At 42.9% G+C, this 23,484-nt stretch overlaps 1 protein-coding gene across 11 annotated transcripts in view; it reads left to right on the forward strand.

Annotated features, from left to right (window-relative positions):
* Positions 1–22,404, forward strand: part of DUSP16 (dual specificity phosphatase 16) — a 69,856-nt gene extending 47,452 nt beyond the window's left edge. For all 11 annotated transcript variants that reach the window (XM_061358591.1, XM_061358605.1, XM_061358543.1 and 8 more), the window contains 4 exons: positions 6,749–6,912; positions 13,616–13,775; positions 14,463–14,586; positions 18,356–22,404. In XM_061358591.1, the coding sequence (XP_061214575.1) occupies positions 6,749–6,912; positions 13,616–13,775; positions 14,463–14,586; positions 18,356–19,520 (1,613 nt within the window). In that variant the 3' untranslated portion in view covers positions 19,521–22,404. The remainder of the gene's footprint in view (positions 1–6,748; positions 6,913–13,615; positions 13,776–14,462; positions 14,587–18,355) is intronic.
* The last annotated feature ends 1,080 nt before the right edge of the window (positions 22,405–23,484 follow it).

A 23,484-nucleotide genomic window follows, 5' to 3' on the forward strand; every position in this document is an offset into this window, starting at 1 on the left:
GTGCTGAGTTAACAGCGATGAACTGGCAGACAATTAGGTCTTGTGGGAAAAGGAAGGAAGTTGCTTAAAGCCTGTTTTCAAGAACTTACTGAAGAAAACCAATTTGTCCCTTTGGCTTTTTCTGAACAGTCAGAATCCAAAGCAAGGAGGAAAAGGAGCAGTATCTGCTTTGAATGGCGCTTAAGAGAAATGCCAAAGTTTGCTGTGTTACCAGTGTGCATTGTACTTGGGCTTCTCCAGCAGACTTCCTGACCTGTGAAAAACAGACACATTCACTGTCTTCCATCAGGAGCACAAGGCAGGATCTTTCTGTGCATCCATGTGAGGCACACAGGAGGTGCACACCCAGCTGGATCTGCAGAGGTGCTGTATAAAACACCTCACAGGATGTTCTTAGCCTTTCTTAGTTTTAGGGAAGCCACACTCGTAGGAGTTGCCATGGTGTCTGTCTCTCTGCTGTCACCCACAAATGATGTTTAAGCTTGTTGGTCACCTTCAATAAGGTTTGTCAAAAGGAGTAATTACATGAAAAAAATAATGGAGTTTCTTGTAAGCCCCATGGAAATGAGCACTGGTGCAGTGCAGAGCCTGGAATCAGTGTTTCTCCCTGAAAAGCAGTTTTGGGTTGAGCTGAGCTGATTGTGGATTTGCTGGTGGTGCTGTGTGCCCCCAGCAATGCAGGAAGGGCCATTGGGAGCCCAGGCTGCAATAGCTCCCAATGAGATGGGCACCGATGGCAGGTGGGATTCTTTGGTTCTGCAGCCCCTCAAATTGCTTGGGTGAAAAACATGTTTGCTTGGGGCGAAAGTGGAAAGCTGCTCTTCTGGTCTTTAGAATCAGTCTTCATTAGTTGGAGAAGGTGGCAGTGATCTTCACCTCCGTTACCAACCTCTTCTCTAGCTGAGTCTCTTCTTCCTCTGCCTCAGCTTTGCTGACAGGATCTGATGGAAAGGAATTGCTGGGGTTCTTCTTCAAGCTTTAGCTGACAGGCTCATAGGAAACCCATGAAGTGATGTGAACACCTATTTTTTTGCTTCCAAGTCATGTTTTGGGACTGCCTTTACAAAAAATTAGTAAGAAATCCTCACAGAACAAACGCAGTGTAAGCTTGTTGGCTGTTCTTTACAGTTAGAATATGTATGGGCATGGAGCTCTCATGTTTGCTGAAGTTGTCTCCATACTTGGACAGTTACATGGAAAAAGCAAGTTACACTTAACAGGAAGATCTCCTGTTTTCACATTTCCCTTTCATTGCAGAACTGTGGGCATGTCAGCACTTCAGTTTCATATGCAACCTTACTCCACCTTCCCTCTGAAGTATAGTCAGGTCTCTGCTCCTTTCTGTGCTTTGTCAGTATGCACTTGCCTAACTAGCAGGAGCAGCTATCTGTAGATGATTAAGGATGAAACTTCTGGTGCAGATCTCTGCAAACACTTGAGGATGGATGGAAAGGAATTACAGAATTGTCTGCTTCAACAGTCATTTTCAAAGAAATGTTAGATATTAGAATTGCTTTGTGATTGATTTTTTTTGTATGTTAGGAATACATGCAAGTTGAGGCATAGGATGAATGGATGAGGTAACATCTGTGCTGCATTTGGGATGCATGCAAAGGAAAGGCTTATGTGTGGATGTTGCTGAAGCAGGCCTGTTCGGCTAAGGTAACCACTGGTAATTACAACCAGCCAACAGCCTGGTTACTGTCCTATGGCATGTAAGCATTGGTGAGCTGCTCAAGGTGAGCTTTAAAAGCTCTAGAAGGAGAAAATGGAATCTTCCTCTTGTTCCATCACCCTGCAGAAAAGAAACATGCTTGGGGGAGGTGGAGGGCAGCAGAGCAAAGGGGGTACTGGGCTGGTGGATGCGGAAGTGTGCAGAGTAGATGCAAGTATCCATCTGCTCAGTAACAGATGAAGTTTCACTGGACCAGCCATGATATCCTAAAGCCAAAGCTGGGTAACCTCTGTTTGTGTGAGGAAGAGATTCCTGTTGATGTGAGCGAGGAACAATGCTTGCATTTTGAAACTGAATTTTTAGTAGATGGGATTTTCTGCTTAATTTCTTTGCTCTTCCTCATGCCAAATCTGTGTCACAAGTACCTGGCCTACTCTAAGCAAAGAAAAATGCTTTTAGTTTTAAATTCAGAACTAGTATGTGTTCTGTGAATTTCTCTTGTCTAATTTTGGTTACAGCCCTGAGTTGTTTGAACCATTTGGCGAAAAGATAAAGACAGGGAAGAGGAAGAGGTAACGGCTTCAGGCTGCACCAGGGGAGGTTTAGATTGGATATTAGAACCAATTTCTTCACTGAGAGGATGCTCAGGCATTGGAACAGGCTGCCCAGGGCAGTGGGGGAGTCACTGTCCCTGGAAGTGTTCACAAACTGTGTAGGTGCCCTCAGTGGTATGGTATAGTGGTGGACTTGGCAGCCATGGGGTAACGGTTGGACTTGATGATCTTAAAGCTCTTTTCCAACACATCTGATTGTATGATTCTAAGAGAAACCAGCTTAATGTGGAATGAATATAGGAAACATCCACTATTTCCCCCTCCCCCACTTTTTTGTCTTATTATGGTGTCATTTAACTGGAATTGTTTTATTGAGTATTGGGAAAGCCAGTAAAACATTATCTGCACTTTACAACTCTGTATTAAGTGTTCAAATCAAGACTGTAGGGCTTAACTGGCCTCTTACTTGCAAAACTCCATAGTGGTTTACAGGACTACTGTCCCTGCAACTACAGAATAGCAGCTGGGAGCACTGCAGAATGCTCCTGCTCTGTTTCCATAAAACATAACAGGTAAATGCTTGTGGTTCTCAGTAGTTATTCCTGTGTATTAATTTAGGATTTGTCTCTGATGGTAGTTAAACTGAGTAGTCATAAGGATCTGGATGGGTTCCATTCCCTCAATGAAAAGTAGCTCTTCCCAAATCAATAAAATTTGTCTGGCTATCATTTATTGCCAGCTGATCCCATCTTCTCTCTCTTTCCTCTTCCTGCTGCTGGCAAAGTTAGTTGGGAGTTTTATTTAAATGAGGATTTATGCAGTGAATCCTTAAGAAGGAATAACTTTTACTGTGGAATTTTGCTGAAACTTTTTCATCCCTTCTGGGTTTGGCCCTGTTTTGTTTCCTGATTTGGCTGAGACCAGAGCTGAAACTTTTAATGATCATACCTTTACAATTACAATCCTAGTTAGGAAACACTTGTGTCTTGATCAAAGGGAAGTCTGTAGTCACCACTTCGCAGAACCATAGCAACAGGGTAATTGAAGAGTTCACTGGATCTTGCCAAATTTCGGCTAATCTATGTGGAGCTTTCTAAGTAAGAAATGCAGGCTTTGCTGTGAAGACCTAGGAGGTGTTGGGTTGTCTGCCACACGCACAAGGGCTCAGGCTGCAAAACCACCGACAGCTTTTGGCACCTTAACATGGTTTTGTAGAAACTCCTGTGTGAGTCGCAGCCACAAGAAGTGAACAGAACAAGTCAGCGCTGGAACGGGGTATGGTGCTGCTGTTCCTTAGACGTGCTGCAGCCACTCAGACTTAACATAAAACTGAAATGCTTTCACTAGTCTGTTCAGTTTAACAAGTTGCCTAAGCAAGAGCTAAGTTACCTTGGGACAGTTACAGAACTTTGGTGCAGCATCTAAAATTAGAGCAGAATTTAATGAATTGATTTTTGTCTCAGAAACATAAAGGACAGCGAGCTGAACATCACAATTTACCACTGCTACTTGTGATATCTTTTGCTTTCATGTTGGAAAAATATATTGCATGATAAAATCTGAAATCATTTCTGTCCCATATTGCTTTAATTTACTCCCATAATGATGGAAGTTATCAACCACAAAGACATTTTTCTCCAAACCTGGGTAGGGGCTATTACTCATGTAAGACACATGTAGCTACTTCCTACCAGCCAGAGGATAGAGTCATGACAGAAGCAACCATCTATTTAAAGCTGAAGAAGGAAGAGATGCACTGTGTTGCTCATCCTGCTTGACCATCAAGGTTTTCAGGTGTGATGGAACTATTGCATGAGTGGTGGTAAAAGAGTTTTCCATTTAATTCATTGATATCAGAAAAAGTAGAGCGAAAAACTTCAAAAGCCTCCAGGGAGGCAGGAGAGGTCTTTTTAAACACATTTTAAAGCAAAATGTTATATGTATGATACATAAATGTTTCTTTGTTTCCTCCTTCCTCTGTCCATAACATTCAAATAGACAAGAAGTGGTTTTACCCTGTTGAATGTGAAGAGAGTTGTTTCAGCTCAGCTTCCTCAACAAGAATGCAGAAAACCTGAATGGCTCATAGCTATTTAGGAGAGAGTATTTTGGAGTTGTCAGTCATCTATTTCCAGGGCACAATTATGTTTATCAAAGACGTCAGTGAAACTATTAATGCAGTAGCTCTGTTAATGACCTGTAGAATCCCCCCCCCCCCCCCCGTTGGTTTCAGCTTTTCTTGTGATTGATTTATTATTTACAGTAGTAGTGGTGGGATAAAGGGTGTTATTTAGAAACTAGCTCCAGAAGAAAAGCGTATTTTCTCTTACTAAAACAAGCTGCACAGTGCTGTCAGGGGCTGTATTCCAGCTGAGGTAGGTTACGAGAAGAAATTTGTCTTGGTGTAAAGGTCATTCTCAAATTACAGAATTTGAAACTAAACCCATCCCATCTTTCTTTTAAGGCTCGATTTTCTGTTCTGCATTCCCACCTGTAGAATGAAGTTGTTTTCCAAATGTTTAGACTGGAGTCGTTTTCCAAATGTTTAAAGTTTGCTTACTGAAGATGTTCTGTTTCATTCACAACAGCCAGTCTGAATGCTTAAAGCACTTTTCTCGTGAGAGGTTCCTCTAGTAGACTGTGCATAGAATTCAGCTCTGGGGACTCATGGGGGCCTAACTTGTGTTAGAAATAGAGAGATGTGAAATAAATACCTTTGAAAGGACGAATGTCCCAGAGCAAGTGTTGGAGCATCTAATCTTGAATCACTTCAGATCTGCCTTGACAGAGCCCTAGAATAAAAACAAAATTAAGGAATTGCTCCTTACACTGATGATGACAGAGCATGAGGTCTACATCCCAGAATCTCAGGGGGTTTGCATATTAGGTTCTTGCTTAGTTTCTTGTTGCAATGTTCATACCGAAGTGAGACCAATCCATAGGCAGTTGGGAATAATCTTGGTTTTGGTTGGGGTAGAACTTTGCCCGTGTAGTCTTCTGCAAAGAAAGCACAGATGTAAAATCTTCTCCTTGCTTGTGCAACTTCTTTGGAAAGAGGAAGGGTCACTTCTCTCCGTCAGGGAGAGGGGATCCAGAAAGCAATCAACAATCTTCCCAAGAAATAAAGAATAAGCAAATGAAACCAAAGCACAATATTTGATTTCTTCCCCCAGACTCTCTTGGAACTGCTGGACACCCCCTCATACATTACATTTTATCCAAGAGGCATATAGTGCCTATAAATTCAAGGATTTCTTCCTGTAACAAAGGGGGAAACATTATGCCATATGGGAAAAAATGTGAAAGAATTGCTTGGCAAACTCCTCCTGTCATTCGATTGATGTGTTGAAAAAGTGACACCTGTGCTCCTGAACAGTGAGGTTGTAAAGCGAGGAGGAGGAATCCCAGCTACTAGGAATAGAAAACATGAGAGCCAAACCTTTATTGTGCCCCTTGTCTGGGCTCCTCCATTTTGGGGAATGGCTCTGTGATGGGCAGTGCCTAGCTGAGCATCCCCCCACCCGTCCACCCGTCCCATACATGCCAACCTCACTCTCCTAGTCTCATGATGAGCATTGTCACGGTTGGCTGAAATAGCTTACCTAACAAGTTTTGGGTCGGGTTTTGTTTGTTTGGGTTTTGGTTGGATTGTTTTCTTGTTGGGGGGGTTATAATTTTTTTTATTAAGTCAGGAGCCTGAACAGGAATCATTGTTTGTAGTACTTGATCTGAAATCTGCTTCTTGGCTCTTTATCAGGTAGAACGGGCTGTTCCACACACGGCTGTTACCTACCTTGAGGTTTTTCTAAATTCACTAATGATGCAGATTTTAAAATCCAAAGAGTAGGCATAATTCAGGCAATGGTAAAGCAAGCCTTGACAAAACATTACCTTACCTTATTCCTGAATAATTTTAATTCATGTCTTCAAACTGTCGTAATAGTGAACGTAGCATTTGGCAGATTTAACAAGCTAATGCCTCAGTTCCTTGATGAGAAAAAGGTGCCTCGTTCTGAATGAGTTATAATTACCCTTTCTTCAGTTAAAATTCTACTTGTCTCTATGGTTTGATTTGAGGAAATAGCTGAGGACTTTCACTGTGGTTTGTGACTTTCACCTTCACTGGTTGTTAAATGGTGGAAACAGTCAAGAAAAGCCTGTAACATATGGATTTAAGCAGCTGCCTCTGGTTCTTCAGACTTCTTTGCAAGATGAAGTATGAGAATGAGCTGAGCTTGGGGTTTAGCTAAGCTTGGAAAAAGCTGGCTAGCTTTTGTGAGAATGTATTTAATCAAAGTATAAGTTCATTGCTAGAGGTTTCTTCAGGTTTGTTTTCTAACTGTGGGTAAGGCCAGTTAGACCACAGTTGGTAGCACAGATGTATAAGGCAGCCCTTGTGATGGGCAGGAAGCTGGGAACTACCCAAGCAAAAATGAAATGGAGCAGCTTTACCAGAACTGGTATGGGCATCAATGCCTACAACACTGCATGTAAATTATACACACTGTTCCTCTCACAGGTGGATTTGCTGAGTTCTCCAGCTCTTTTCCTGGTCTCTGTGAAGGAAAATCCACGCTCATCCCTACTTGCATTTCTCAACCCTGCCTACCTGTCTCCAGCAATGGCCCAACCAGAATCCTGCCTCATCTCTATCTTGGGTGTCAGCGAGATGTTCTCAACAAGGTGAGTGCTCTTGCTGTCATGTTGTTTAATTAGATGTGTATATAATCTTCATGTGTCTTTGTCTGCGTTGATGTGATGCTGCATCATTACAGCTGTGAAAGATTTAAAATAGCTGTAGGTAATAGCTGTCTGTGCATAAGCCATGGAAAGCTATGTGAGAACTAAGGATAAACAGACCATGTAATTAATCCACGTGTCATGTAACATGAAACTTGGTCTCCTTTCTTCATCTTGGAGAAGATTGTATAGCATCTTCTTCCTCAGTTACCTATCAGCCAATAGCAAACTATCAAATCTGCCATTACAGCGGGTCAGGTACTTCATCTGTATAGCTCTGATGGGTTTGTTTTGGCACGTCTTGTATGTTAACACAATTATATTAATGGTTACAGGAGGAGAAAGGAAGATTGTCTCGTTTTTAGTATTTCCTTCAAGTGCTGGAAAAAATAGCACTTATATATCATGAATTGTATAATGAGGTACTACTGCAAAGAAATCTTTGTGCACCTAATAAAATGTTCCGACCTGGACAATCAGTGGGGTCATTGAAAATGAATTTTTATGGTAGCACTGCACTAAGAAACTTCTACTGTTTCTAACTACTTGTGCATTTAATAATTTCTGTTCCTGAAGAACAGCCCAGGATATTTTGGTATACTTAAAATAGTTGGCAAACTCATTAAATATAGCACTTGTAGGGTGCTGGAATATCAGATGTCTGAAAGATCTTGTCTCAAGTTGCTACAGGTCTATATTCCTATGTATATCCACAGATGTTTGCCTCCATGAGGAGAGCAACTCATGCTACTTACAATCTGCATCTTGATTTCCTTCATAAGGGCATTTTTACTACTTCTGCTGCATGTGTCCTCTTGCTTCCCATATTTTCTGCCAGTCTATTCATTAGTTGAATCTCCAACAGCCTTTATAAGCTGGCATTAAATACATGGAGGGGGGAGAGGGAAGAAGCGCTTCATCCTAGCATATTGCCTTAATTATGGTCAGGCTTGTGTGTATGGTTTTTATCTGTGTATAAAGCTTAAGACAGGAACTATCCTAATAGTCCTGTAATTGGATCAAATTAATATACTTTGACCATTATTGTATTTTTCACTGGTTTCTTCTACTTTCACTCCATCCTAAGTCTGGCCATTAACAGGCTATTTTTAGAGTTTTCACAATTGTTTTAAGGGGATTTTTGACACACAAACAATTATGTAGAAGGTAATTATACTTTAATAGAGTGCACAGAAAAATCTTTTCTATGGAGGATAGTCATCAGTCTTTGTATTTACTTTGTCCCGTAAGGTCGTCTGACTGCCAGGTAGCAAGTCAGCAATTCAAACTTGATTCCTTATGATGGATGTCAAAGCAGCTTATTGCTTTTCCAAACACAGAGGTAATTTGTGGTCCCCAGAAAAAAGACAGCAGGAACTAATTAATCTAAAAAATAAAACAAAATCCTTTCTTTCAATGGTAGAATATTAGAAAGATGCTTTTATGCTGTTTGTTTCAATGTGTGAATGGCAAGTGCTACCCAAGGTCACAGTGGGAGTGAAGGGGGAACTTGTTCTCCTCTAGGGCGATGGGTGTCCTACTTCAATTAGGATGTGATTGGAACTCCACTGCTGTGACTCTTAAGTGGTGAATAATCCCAGAGAGATGAAAGAAGCTGTTCCCTTTCCTTGCACTAAATTGGTGCTGATGAATAGGTGTTGGGCACAGGCACAGTATGCGTGCCTCACCAGGAAAGGAATCCAAGTGGTAACAGCAGTCAGGAGTTCCATTATAGGGCTGGAGGAGGCTGAAACTGCTACTGGTGATCCCTGAGTGTGTCAGTCATCTATGGGAAGAGCTCAGACCTGGTGGTGGCTCTTTTGCCTATTAATCTACAATCTGGATATTATTTCAGCATGTGTCGAGGGATACAGCTTCAGATACTTTAGAATTAATACAAAACCCCCAGGAGTTGGTCCGGTTTGTGCATCCTCACATACCCTTGGCAGTTATGATCCAGGATTACTTTGTTTCCCATTTTGTATGGAAAACCACAAAAACAACAGCATACAATCCACAGTAAGTTCATACTGTCTGGCATCATCCTTGACAGTCAGTCCTTTGGAAGTTCTTCCATTGACAACTAAAATACCTCTTAGATTTCCTACCCAATTTAGGACAAATACAGATCTTCTGATTTCAGGTCTGCTTGGGGTTTGTACCTTTTTTCTTTGAACAAACACAGGCAGTGCTTTAGTCTGAGCAGTCAGTTGTTCACTGCACTGAAGTAGACCTTAGTGTAGCTAGATTCATCTTGCCTCTTGAGTTTCAGTGACTGCCCTTGGAAAATTCAAAATAGCTTCCATCTTCAATAGTGGTAACTTTATTAACCCAAAGAAGCTGTGGGAACAAGTTATGATTTCTACCTCTTGGAATCCACTCGAGTTTTCCCAGCTGTCGGCACCCTTCAGTTTCCTAGGTTTAATCAGTTTCTTGGTTCAACTAAAATTTAGCAGTAGCTAGACATGTTAGAAACACAAACAGCAGATCTCTGCTGCTCTCCCTCCAACACACCTTGCTCCTGGGGATGCCTGGACCCTATGCAGAGGTGTTGGGTAGAGCAGGGAGGATGATTCTTTCTTACTACACCAAGTGCCCAGAAATACCAATACACGGTGAGAAAGCTGGGAAGTGAAGAAAGTTCAAAAGAGGAGAGCAAGAAGCAAGAAGCAGGGTTAAGTAGCCAAGTTCTGTCTCTGTTAGGACAGTCCAGGAGATGATAAGTGGTTTAATGGCCTTGCTCTGGTTTAACGGCCTTGCTGGTTTGTTGGCTATTGGGAACAAGCTTTCTGGTAAGGTTAGAATATGAGGGGGTTTTATTCACGTCCGGATTAAAAAAACCAAACCAACCAAAAGCCCTTGAGAAATGTAGTAAGATTCCCAAAACTATTGAGATGTCATTAAATACATTGACCTTATTTTTGCCTTCAGATGCTGTCTGTGAGTTCCCATGATTCCTTCCATTGACCAGATGTATGATTTCTCTAAAATTAAAATGTCTCACAAATATCCACAGAAAGAACTCATAATCTGCACCACAGTTAAAACTGATGACTTAAAGTGTGAATTTTCAGAATGGTTTATCAGGATGAGTTTATCTTTTCAGAATCTTTGTAAGCTTATCTCTGAGTGCACACATAAAGAAATGCTTTCTTGTTGCAGGACAGTCTTCATTGAGGACCTTATTGCCATTAGTACCTCTGCTAAAGCAGACAGTGCTTTATTTATGAAGGATACACAAATACAAATGCTTGGTTTGTGTCCTTTAGCAAAATCAGTGTTTACTTCAGAAAAGCCTTTGGAGATTTTTATATTTTTGCTTTATTGATTTCTGTCTACTTGATTAATTCTGAAAATATTCCTAATATTGATTTGCAGTGTCAAAATACTAAAAACTTCAAAAAAGGTCTTCATAAGCGTTCCAACAGAGGAGTTTCTTTCAGGTTCTGGGTCTCAATGTGATATATGATGATTGTTTCGGTGTGATGTATTGCTGGTATCTCAAGAGGGTGTTTACTGTTACAGATCGTTGTTGCTCTTTGGGAAAGAGGGGCAAGCTAAATTCTAACCTACATGGGAGTGACAGTGTCCTTGCTAAAAGCGAGTGTAATAGAAAAATTCTACATTGTGGTTATGGGCATGAATGAGCCTCCTACTTACATCTCAGTGTTTTGTATCAGCATTTAAACTGTAAAACTTTCTGCTTTGCTGCTTACATAACTATTTCTTTTCTTCCAGATCTGGATTTTATTTCCTGGAGCAAAATAACATTTTAGGGTGCCATTAATTTTAGGATTAAACTAGTCATGAAATGTAAATAAACTGACAAAAGAGCATTTACCTTCTTTTCACAAAGTTGTTAGTATTAGGATTTCTGGATCTTCCCCTCATCATAATTCACTTCTTCCTCTTGGGTGCCTTACAATGAAGGTACTGTTATGGTTATTATATTGGAGCGTGTTGCACAGGGTATGATTGATACTTTAGAACAGAAGGAAGCATAACTTCTTTCTTTAGCCTTAGTCTCAAAGACAAGCACTAACACATTTTTGGGTGTTTGTTTGGCTCAGAGATTTCAGACTTGGCATCTGCAGCCTTCTTATTCGCATTTGAGTAATCAATTCCACGTCAAAAACCTTGCATAACTGTGGAAGTGTGATGGTTGGCCTGTGCAGCCCACCAGCACTTATGCTTTAAAAGAAATAATGAGATTTTCAATTCTTCTTCTGAATTCATGAGCCTCCCCTTAGTGGTACTTTCATTACCTCACTCCTTTATACATGGTAATGTTCATGACCTGACCCTGTCTGTACTTTCGTACCTGCTGTACCAGTTGTTCCTCACTCACCTTCGAGCAGCAACAGCAGCAGGTGAGCTGGATGGGGGAAGTGTTTCACCTCAGGGATCTAAAGCAGATATTTATTTTACAGAAGTTAAGGCTGAAGAGCTTGGGATCCTAGAAGGGGAAAGCTGTGTAGCCCAGGACAGTGAGGCAGAGATGCTGGGGATCAGGGGTCTCCCTCACACACCTAAGATACTGCAGATCTAGTGGTAGCTAGCCCCTTGTGGCTAGAACCCCCATTCCCAATACCTTCCCTCTATGGATAATTCCAAGTATTCCCCTACTTCCTTACAGTGCTCCTGCTTTTAAACTTGTAGGTCTGTTGGTGTGTGACAGCTAAATGTAGTAGAGGAAGGGGCAACTGGGTTGGCTATGAAAGGCAGTCAGGGCTGAAGGGAGCTTGGTGATTGCACTGGGGAGATGTGAAAGAAGGGGGAAACCTGTCATATATTGTAAGTAACTGTCATCATTGAGAAGCTGAGCTTTACTGGGAGTGTGACCTAGGAAACCAGCAGGGTAAGAAGCAGTGAGGCTGACTGAGCACTTGCTTTGACACACCTAGCCCTTTTATTTTATTTTACCACTGCTGCCAGTTCTATTTCTGATGATTTGCTTTGGGAGTGCCCACACCCTCAGGTACTCCTGAATGTGCTGATGTGAAGGGCTGGAAGTTTGGAGGAGCTGCTAATTTTGCTCCAGGCAACAAAATACAGCTCCATAGCAGGAATTCATGTAAATTCTCTGCTTACCACCATTACTGGCTGGACTTCATGCTCTTTCCTCTGCAAATGACTGATGTAGATTCCCTTCTCCCCTTTGTTCTCATTGAACATTTAATTCATGCATGCATACACGTGTGTGTACATCGCTTCTATGTCATACACCGTAACATACATGTTGTGTACTCAACATCACATACTATTCAGGCTGCTCCGATTTGAACAAGATGGATTTCTGTCTTTTCAGCTAATTAGCCATATTCCTGTTTCTCCTCACCAAAGTATCTTTACGCTTGCAGAAAAATACATATGGGGAAGAAGAGACCATTTCTTGTCTATGTTTTCATACTGGTAGATCTCCATTTGAAATCTGCAGTGTAAGAATTCATTCTTGCTAATGCTGCCATGGATTGATATAACTTTATTTATCTAATTGCTATAAAAGCAAGAGGATTAAAACTAGATTTTTTTTTTCTTTTTTAACGTTTCAGTTTAGTTTCTGTAGAAATCTGGCCAAAAGCTCCACAGTGTTTGCATTCAGTGTAACTGTCCAAGCGTAGTACTGCGTGTCAGTTACTGCCCAAATCATATCTGAACCAGAGAGATAGTTCAATCAGTATTACTCCAACCTGCTTAATTGATTTCCTGTGTCCAGATGCTTACTTGCAGGAGACTGGATGGTTTTGGTAAAGCCATCTCTGGTTTTCTAATACTTGTTTCACTTTGTTTGGCATTAAGGTACCTAACTGCATCAGATACTACTTTGCACAACTCTAAATACAGTGAGCATGGAAAGGTGCAGAAAAGAGTCGTCAGTCTTTTATTTGCAGTCATGAAAATTGACTTACTTAAAAAGCCCAGTTGACTCTGTGTCAGCCCAGTGAGTGTCTGCTTGCTCCTGTGCCAGTCTCTGAGGTGCAAGAGGACTAAAGACCGAAAACTGAAATCTGAGCAACTAAAGTCATAAACCACAAAGTGGTACTCCTGTAAAACTGCAGCGAATGCTGTGTGGAAACGGTCTCATTCAAGGCCTTCAGCTCTTACCCAGCTTTCTCTGAAGGTTTTGAGTGAGTTTTGCACGTTGCCTTAATAACAAGGAAGTCATAGACGCTTTTAAGAGGTCACTGCAGGAGGCATCAGTATGATTTCATATTTCTTAGCCGTATCTGTGATGGGGCAACTTCAGTCTTATTAGATATGGGATCCAGAAAACACGTTATCTATCTGGGTCAGCAAATTACACGTGGGAAGTGTTTGGTGCTCTGTTGTCAGCTTGCACAGTCAGAATTTAAACCGAAGTAGCAAAATAGTCTCTTGAAAGTGACACTTCAGCAGCAGAAAGTATTCTACCATTATGTCTATTAACTTTGTTTTTAAGGGCTTTGCATTCCATATGTTATTTGGACACTGAATGTCCCATTAAAAGGTACTTGAAGAATTAAAAGCCGAGTTGTCTATCTCACAGAAGAATGCTCCTCATGCAGCTAGAGCAATTCCAACATGCATTTCAGTTTGGTTTTTAGCTTTGTAATGTGCCAAAGGTACCATTTGACTTCTCTAGGCTTAATCTTTCTCTCTTTCCTAGGAGCTGATGCAGCAGAATGATATTTGCTACGTACTGAACGCCAGCAATACTTGTCCAAAGCCTGATTTTATTCCAGAATCCCATTTCCTGAGAGTGCCTGTGAACGACAGCTTTTGTGAGAAAATTTTGCCTTGGTTGGATAAATCGGTCGATTTTATAGGTGAGAAGAAAGTTTAAATTCTCTAAAACAGTTTTTGGATTCCTTCATGTCTGCCTTGTTGTTTGGGCTGGAGAAGACCTGAATCCTATCTGGGTGGTATCTAAAGGTCTCCATACATGATTACCATCACTCTACAAGCATAGAAGCAAAGTAACGTAGGGAGATTCTGCCACTGCATGTTCCAGCACTTGCGGATGTGCATGTTCAGCACAAAGGGACTTTTTAAGAGCACAACTCTGCTTTCTGGTAGATGCCTGATACATGTCTGCAGAGAGCAAATTAGAAAATTAGACTTCAGAGATCCTGTATTTACCTTTGAGCAGTGAGCTAGCCAAATCTGAACTGGACAGATTGTTCCATCATGAATGCTTGCTTTTTACTTGCATATAAAATTAGAAACAATCACCTTTCCCAGACATCTAAATAGGGTTGTTTATGTGCACACTGAAATGTGGTATGCTGTAACTGCAGTATGTTTCCTGTGTGTAGTCACATGCTTTTTCCATACTCAGTGGTATACAGTGCTAGAGCAAATAGGTGATTCTTGTTTAAAGCTTCCATGAGATTGCAATTAGCAGTTAATTTGGAAGTTTTGCACAATTTGAAATAACATTGATTTCTTTGCAAACTTTTATCATGGTATAAATGCTGCTGACTTTGACACTTGCCAATTTCTTTGCTATATAGAAAAAGCAAAAGCATCAAATGGTCGTGTGCTAGTGCACTGTTTAGCTGGAATCTCTCGCTCAGCCACAATCGCTATTGCATATATCATGAAGAGAATGGATATGTCCTTAGATGAAGCTTACAGGTAAGGAGAAAATTGCCCTTCATACTAATCCTTGTACCTGTTTGCCTGTTCTTTAGGTGAATGATAAAAGGTTACATATATGTATATGTAGATGATAAAGGTTATATATGTGGAGAGGGACTTTTTACAAGGCCACGTAGTAAAGGCACAAGGGGAAATGGTTTTAAACTGACAGAGGGTAGATTTAGATTAGACATTAGGAAGAAGTTCCTCACTATGAGGGTGGTGAGGCACTGGCACAGGCTGCCCAGAGAAGTTGTGGCTGCCCCATTCCTGGCAGTGTTCAAGGGCAGGTTGGACAGGGCTTGGAGCAACCTGGCCTAGTGGAAGGTGTCCCGGCCTATGGCAGGGGGTGGGAACTGGATGAGCTTTAAGGTCCCATCCAACCCAAACGTTCTGGGTCTGTGATTTTATATGACCAAAAGCAGAAGCAGATGTTACTTTATCTGGTAGTTCACTGGCATCCGCATGCTGTTGTTTTAAGTGTAGGCTTCCTCCATAAAGCAAATGAATGGTGTTGGGCAGACATGATGCAACTAGTATTAATTGCCCATCTGTCAAATGCCAGTCTTGGTCCTTGCTCCAAGTAGGCAAATACATGGAATTTAAACCACTTATTAAATGTGTGTGCATAGATACATACGCACATACAGCTATGGCACACATGTAACGGTATCTAGTAAGTTGGAGAGAGAATGGAACAGATGGGGTTAAAGAAAGAGAACTGAGGATACTTATAATCATGCTTATAATGAATGCTAGGCAGGCTATTGACTGCAGTTTGGTAATGCTCTCAAAGAACTGACTGCAGGTGAAATGTCTAGGAATTAAGAAAGCTTCTTTGTTGCTAGCAGAGCCAGCCAAAAACTCTGGGAGAAGGTATTTTGAAGTATCAGCTCTTTTTTTCTGTGGAGAACCTCTTCCCTCCCTCCTTTTTTAGCCTTTCAAATCCTATTTTTGTCTGTATTTGGATTGTGAACACTTTACAGCACTCCAGGTGGCTTGGATGCAGTTTACCAGGACTTCAGTATTTCATTTAACAAACTGCTTTGTTGTGTTGTACAGAAAACGATGGTTTTCTTTATGATGGGCTCTATAGGCACAGCTGCTGTGTCACTGTGTTGTGCAGATGCAATCTGAACAACTGTGTTTAGGCAGGTGGAGGGGGTACCTTTGAAATCACCGGTGTTTGCAGCTATCGTCTTTAAAACACTGCTGAGGACAGAACATTTAAAACTCCCTTGTGGAGCATGATTTTCATGGGGCATTTCCTTTAAAGCTGATGAATTATGTATGCAGTAAAAACAGTGTATGTAAAGGATAACTGAATTACCCACTCCCATTGCTTTTAGAAGTTTTCCAGTTTCTTTCTGGAGCCTGCTGCCAGTTGGTGTTGTGCAGTCATTTCAACACGTATGGTGAAACAGGTCTGATTAAGAGGCATAGCTGAAAACTGTATACAGGTATAGATGAGGTGGATGAATTAGTGGATGTGGATGGGTACTGTGCAAGATAGGAGCTTGAGTCACTAAAGAAACCTGCCTGTTCTCGGATGCAGTGGTCTGGAGGTTGGAGCTGTAGGATACCAACACTTGTAAAATGCACGGCTTCAGGGAGCTTCTGAAGTGCTGCTTCTAAGCTCTTCCTTGAAATCTCTGTTTGAAATTCCAGTCTGCTTCTTAACCAGAAGTGTGAATCGTGTGCAAGGGATTAATCATCCCAGGCTGCCTTCTCTTTGCACTCTACACACTGAGCAACTACTGGGAAATTTATGTGATATTTCACAGTATTTCCTTTGGTATGGCTTAGTGAGAACCGTCTGCAGCACATTTCACTCATTGGTCAGGGATCCCATGTTGGCAAAGCTTGAAAGAAAACTACTTTTCTCTGAGTTAATGAAAGTCATTAGAGAAACGTTTGTCTGATGCTCTTGCTACAATAAAAAGGTGATGGTGTTACTTGACGTGAGAGAGCTGAGGAAATAAATGTTTTCTTTTGTATAATGGCCTATAGAGGGAAATAAACATCAACATGAAGTGTTAACATATGTTTGCTGATTGGAAAAGAGTGCATTTGGAAATGACAAAGTTTGCAGTACCTGAAAACCTGGGAGGGAGATCCAGCAGCCTTTCTTGTACCCTTCTCATTTTTTAAGAAGGTAGTTTTACGTTTAGGACTGCCCAGTATTTTGGATTGAGATGAGGAGAAAGTGGAAGGAACAGAGATACAGAGAGGCTGTGAGAACACAGGCCAGAAATGGCAGTGTTGGCCAGAAGAATCTTGCTTTAAATAACCCAATAACAAGCGCAACTCACTTTGACTGGGAAGGAAGTGAACAAAGACTGTACGAATTGTTGTGATTTGGTTACATTGGAATAAAAGCCCCCAAATTAAATGTAAAGAGCTCAACCTAGAGAATCTCTCCTGAGGAGACTTACTAGTTTTCTCTGACAGTGTTACACTTCATGGTGGAAGCTTCCACTATCAGTTTGTGCAACTTTGATATTCCAGATCATCATGTCAGCTCGACTCGCCCTGCTAGTGTTTGCTGTGTGGCAACTTGGGAAGCAAACCAACCCAAGTTTTGTCTGATAGTTTCCATGTGCTTGCCTGCAGTTGTGCTAGAGCACGCACGCATACACAAGTACACCTCTGAATTTTTCACACCATTTTTAATGGCTGCACACTCACCTTCTGTACACATCCCCAGAGAGGCTTTGTTTTTAATATATTTGATTTTCCAGTGATGAATTATATGTGTGTAATGCTAGATTTAACTCCTCAAGGTTGCTTCCCCTGTTAATTCCAAGAGGAGGAAGGAGTTTGGCAGCTTTCTGTTTTGCAGCCTGTAAAAAGCAGAGAGTACTTACTTAACTGTACTGCAAATCAGACAGGTAGGAAGTATGCTTTGTATTTAACTTTGAATGTATGACATGACTTCTACTACGTAAGTCTTTCATACACTTAGAGCCCTGGTTCAGGAAAACATTTTAAGTATGCATTGCACCCTCTCCATATTCAACTGAGTATGTAAGTGCATGCTTAGGTATGCGAGTCAGGATGATGAGTACAGGGCTCAAAACTAGGTGAACTTTACCAGTGATTTGGCAGTAATGTTGCCCTTTTCCTGCTGAACACCTACATGTTTTTGTTTTGATGCTGCACTTGCTTCTTTCTGGTTTTCTGTTTTTGATTATCGTATCGGTGGTCAATACCAGTGTGTGGTAGAAACTGCTGGCATTTGCTGTATGAGGTCAGCACGTATCAGAGCTTTGTCAGGCAAGACAAAGAATAGCATGGTAGAAAGCCCTCAGTGCAGTAACAACAGCATGAGAGAGGTGAAAGGAACATGAGATTTCATCCCTGTGAATGGTGGGGATGGTGGTCTACTTCCTGTAGTGCAGGGGAAGCCAAGGGCCCTTGGCTTGAGCTCTGACGCTGTTCACGCAGAACTGGAAGAGCTTTTAACTTTGGGCAGAAACTGAGGGAGCAGAGATCCCACTGGTGAAGCAAAATAAGGAAAATGATTCACTCAAACCTTGCTGTGGCCATCATAAGTAATGTATAGAGACAATTGAGAGCATTCAGCATTATCTTATTTAAAAGCTGCCTTTCTTAAAACTCCATTATCAGGTTACTTCTGCTTGACTGAACCCCAGTCCAGGCAAGAAGAGGTTGTTAACATTCACAGCAATTACTGTAGGACTGTCTCAGGTCTGAACAGCAGCTCCTTAAGGTAATTCTCAGTTTGTTTGTCCCCTCTTTCCAGGTTTGTGAAAGAAAAAAGGCCAACCATTTCTCCCAACTTCAACTTCCTGGGCCAGCTTTTGGACTTTGAGAAGAAGATCAAGAACCAGAGCAGTCAGCCTGGCCATATCAGTAAGAGGAAACTTCTACACCTGGAAAAGAGCAGCGAGCATGTGCTGGTCCCAGAAGGGGGGCAGAGCAGCCTCTCCACCAGCCAGCTCTGTGTTACCACTACCTCTGAGATCGTGGAACAGAAGCCCATGGACTGCAGCAGCCACCTGTCCCCTCTGGAAGACAGCCCTCTGGTCCAGGGCATAAACGGACTGCATGTCTCCCTGGATAAGGTGGAAGATAACAACCGGCTGAAGCGCTCCTTTTCCTTGGATATCAAATCTGTATCCTACTCGGCAAGTAGCAGCTGTGTGACTGCATCGGTTCAGGGCTTTGCCTCCTCTGAAGACACGCTGGAATACTACAAACACACGACTGCGTTAGAGGGCAGCAGCAAGTTGTGTCAGTTCTCCCCTGTCCAGGAGGTCTCGGAGCAGAGCCCAGAAACCAGCCCTGACAAAGAGGAAGCAAACCCTCCCAAGAAACCCCAGGCCCCCTGGCAGCTGGACAGCCAGAGCAAGCGGCAGCACTTGGGGAGAGCCAGCAGCAGTGGCACCACCCAGCGCTCACTCCTGTACCCCCTGCACCGGAGCGGCAGCATGGAAGACAACTACCGAACGAACTTCTTGTTTGGGCTCTCCACCAGCCAGCAGCATTTGGCAAAGTCTGCTGCGGGGCTGGGCCTCAAAGGCTGGCACTCGGACATACTGGCTCCTCAGACATCGGCTACGTCCCTTACCAACAGCTGGTATTTTGCAGCGGAGTCCTCACATTTTTACTCTGCCTCTGCCATCTATGGGAACAGCGCTGCTTACTCTACCTACAGCTGTAGCCAGCTGCCCACGGGCTGTGACCAAGCCTGTGCTGTGCGCAGGAGGGCAAAGCAGGGTGATCGCGGTGACTCCAGGCGGAGCTGGCACGAGGAAAGCTCTTTCGAGAAGCAGTTTAAGCGCAGAAGCTGCCAGATGGAGTTTGGGGAGAGCCTCATGTCAGACAACAGATCCAGAGAAGAACTGGGCAAAGTAGGCAGTCAGTCGAGCTTTTCGGGCAGCATGGAGATCATTGAAGTGTCTTGAGGGCAGCAGGCTCATGTGACTGTGTCGGAGTTGCTTCCCCCTCCAGGCTGCTCCCCCAATGTTTGAGTGGTCCCTGTAAATCTGAAAAGAACAAACTGTGCAGAAAGCAGGTGGCGAGGGAAGAAACGCAAGTGAATGCTCCCACATGAACACAGGGACTAGATGAGTGTGGCAAAGAATTGACAAGTTTGCCGGAGGAGATCAAGCGTACCTCTGGGTTTTCCTCCTCCTCCTTCCTGGAGAAGGGCAGAACATTTCAAAGACCTGTCCCTGACAGAGAAAGCAATGATATGCAATGGATTGCACAGCCTTTCAGTGGCCTTTACAAAGGAAGCTCTCAATATCAAACCCTTTCTCTGGTTCCACTGAAACACGTTCCTCCCCATCACAAAGCTAGTTTTGTTCTCCCCTCCTCACGCCCCATATCCTCAACCAGTGCACCTTAGCCCTGACACTGAGCCAACCTCTGGAGGGAGACCTTTGTTCCTGTAAGAAAGGAGGATGGGAGCAATTCCAAAGGACGTAGGGACTGGTTACAGCACGGCTCGTCTGGACACACGGTTCGGACCATTGTAAATACTGGTGTAACTATTGTTCTAATGGATAGGCTTTAGGTGATTTGCTAGAAAGCTGCTTCAGAGAAAAAAAAACCCAGTACCTCAAACATTCATATAAACTAGGGCTTTATGGCTGCCAGATGCTGGTGGTCAGTTCATAAGCAATGTGAACAAGTACTGACTGGCCACATTTGATTTTCTTTCCTCTTTTGTCTCCAAAAGCTGTCTACGCACAAGTGTTTCAGTTGGTTCAGCACAATTCCTAAAATCAGTGACTGAACCATCGTTGCCTATGACTGTTTCCCCCAGTCTTTTGAAACATAAAATAAAACAGTATTTGCATTTTTGATATTAAGCTGGCTTCTGGGAGAGGGGCAGCTGCTTTGGCTTTTGAGCTGTAATGGAGTGGTTAATGCTTAGGGTTATGCCGGTACAATACCGCAACATCCTTTTCTTGCCCACTGACAATTCCATAGATGGGTCGTAAAGGCTTTTTTCCTGGCTTTTTTTTTTTTGAAAGCTGAAATTGAGTTGGGGTGGGCTTTTGTCCTTAGTTGAGCAGTACCATGCTCTTCATACATGGTCCCAGTTAGGCATGGGTTGGGAGCCACGCAGGTGGTTGGTTTTTCCCATCCTAACATGGATGGGGATTTGGAGATAGAAGCTTCTCTTCAGTTGTGCTGACTTCATCTGAGAAACCTGGCTGCCAGTCCAAGGGAAACAGAGGGGGACTTCCAGCATCCCATCTCTCAGTGTGAAGGAGAGGGGGTTTGGGAAGAGACAGCTTCAGTGGGATGCCTGCTTACCTCCCACACTAGCAGCTGCAAGGAACTCAGTCCTGGCTCTTGTCCTCCATCCCAGTGCAGGGTCTTGGTTTCCCACCGCATTGATGCTGGCTGGTACCATGTCCTTACCTCCCAAGCAACACGTGGTTCATGTGAGATGAGGCACAGCCCTTCTTGTGCTGCTTCTGACAGCAAACCAGCTGCCTCCCTCCTGCTCACCCTTCATGCAGTGCCATGGCTCAAGCTGATGTACAGTCAGCAATGGGTGCTACCAGAAGCACAGCATAAAGCTTCATCTTTCCTGCTCTGATGGGAGCTGCATGAGTTATCTCACCCCTCAGAATATGTGTTTCAGGGGGAACGATATTGTTTTGTCCCATTTCAGTGCAGGCAGCTGAAAATTGTAATTCACATGTAACAAATATTTACCCCTGGCCAACAGCTTTAGAAAGAAATTCTCAGCGCAAACTGAAGCCCTAATTCAAGTCAGCAGCTTGGGTTATGTTTGGTTTTTTACTGTAAGTTTAGCTAGTTTGTGACTCAAATCTCAGGTTTTACTCTATTGAAAAGTGCAGAAGATTTTGTCATTGTTTTGTTTTGTGGCTAGGATGTGACTTTAATTTCCTACAGCGGACTGTTGAAAATAGCACTGAAAGCTACAGCCTTAATTAACTTGATCCTAAAAAGTGCAAAAGCACAGAGAGGCAGCACCAGGAGTAACTGAACCCAGAGGCTGTGTTCCTGCCGGGCGTACAAGGTGCTGGAAGAAGGGGTAGTCCAGACAAGGTATAGGTTGACACCACACTGGGAAGCATGTCAGGTTGTGGTTATTCATTAAACGTATTGCCACTTGTCTCTGTTTATGTATCAAGTGAAAGCAATTACATTACAACCATTTGCAGCATATACACACACTCCAGTGTGTGTATACATACCTATGTAAACAGTTTAGCAGTGCTCCTCTCAGCCAGATTTCAGTGAAAGCCTGTGTCTTTGATTTAAATCGGCTAATGGGGGCTAACACAAATCAATCCCTAGAGGCAGAAACGGAACCTTCCTGTCCTTTGTGCTCCTTCGCACATGTGTGTTCTCCCCCCTTCTCTCTGTACAGATACGTATGGTTGGGTTTTGTTTGGTTAATCACCTCCTGAGGAACCAAAATCTGGTCGTGTGGCTCCTCGTGGTTTCCAATAGGCTACAGTCACCGAATGAATCAAAGCTGTATGCTCAGTATTGTCAGGGGAGGGGTTCCTGTAGGAGGAAGCCTTAATCCCATGTCCTGCCCAGGGTGGTGCCCTGTCTCCTGTCTGAATTCGTGTCCTGTACCTGAACAATGCTGGAAATGGTTTGTAGTTTAGAAGGCGAAGTGGAGGATGTGACGGGGAAATGTGTACATGTTCAGTATGAATATAATGTTCTTCGGTGTATGGCAGGCTGTTTAAATGGTTCGGAACAATGTGAGTTTCTCATCTTCTTGTGTCATGAGCATTACCTGTATGTTATGGTGAAATAAAATCAGAAATGGTACCTGTTTATACAGAATGGCTGAGGAAGGAGCCTGTGTGCCTCTGGCTGTGGAGCGTGTGTTACCTGCCTGCAGTACAACCTGCTCCCTGGCACACAGGTCGAGCAGGGGGCTTGACCTTACTGTACATACCCTCTGTGGCTATAAGCCTGTTAATGAATGACACAGGTTGGGTGGCTTTGGACCACTTGTTGCAAGCAGTGGTGATTTTACAGCACAACAACAGTGTAGGCCTCTTACCTGTTCCTGCTTACTCCACCTCTTCTGCTCACTCAAACAATAGTACTTCTCTGCATTAACACCTTACAGTGCCTCATACTGCTGTGAGTGAACTGTTCCCAGTGCAGCTGGGCTAGAATTTCTGAAGTAAGTATTTCAAACTGATTAAGTTACCTAGAGTGAATCCCATGTTTTTTTCTTGCCTTCCATACTTCTTACTTGAAGAGAAAATTAATTCCTTGTTCAAAGACTTGTTTTGACTGATTTTGACAGTCCTGAAGCATTCAGAGCGACTTCTGGGGGAGGAGTATGCCCCTTACTGCATGTGCAATACTAGACCTTAAGTGACAGCTTGCTAGTCTACAAAACAGGTTGACTTGACAGTCTTCTAAGATTTACCTTCTCAAGCTTCCCTCACACTATTCCAAAGTCACCTTTGATCCTAAGTAGGTCAGACTAGCTGTGTTTGTTCCCTCAAGTTCTGTCTTCTAAGGCGTGCACTTCAGCTTTCACCACTCCTTCTTTTGCCTGCTTTGCATGACTTGCTCTGCTCTTGTTCCCTCCATCCCTCTGCCCTTGCCTCTGCCAGCAGACAGCTCTCTGAAGAGACAGTCTTAACTCCATCTCCAGTCAAAACCTATGGCGACTGGAATGTGTCTCATAGATGTCATCAGTATCTCATTTTCATTCCACTGACTGCCATTACTGGGAAGAGGTCCCTGAGGTCACTGAGCTCTTGATGTAACCATCACAGTTACATTCCTAGAGGGAAATGGACTGAAAACAGGTCAAGCCTCCCCCGGCATGGATCATGGCAGCCCTACTTTTGAGGGGCTGAGAGGTGTGAGAGCAGGACTGCGGTAATTCCATGAACTGCT

This window comes from Neopsephotus bourkii, unplaced genomic scaffold (assembly GCF_033783945.1).
Source record: "Neopsephotus bourkii isolate Nb327-2 ecotype Australia unplaced genomic scaffold, CSIRO-AGI_Nbou_v1 NB_107, whole genome shotgun sequence".
Lineage (NCBI taxonomy): Eukaryota > Metazoa > Chordata > Aves > Psittaciformes > Psittacidae > Neopsephotus > Neopsephotus bourkii.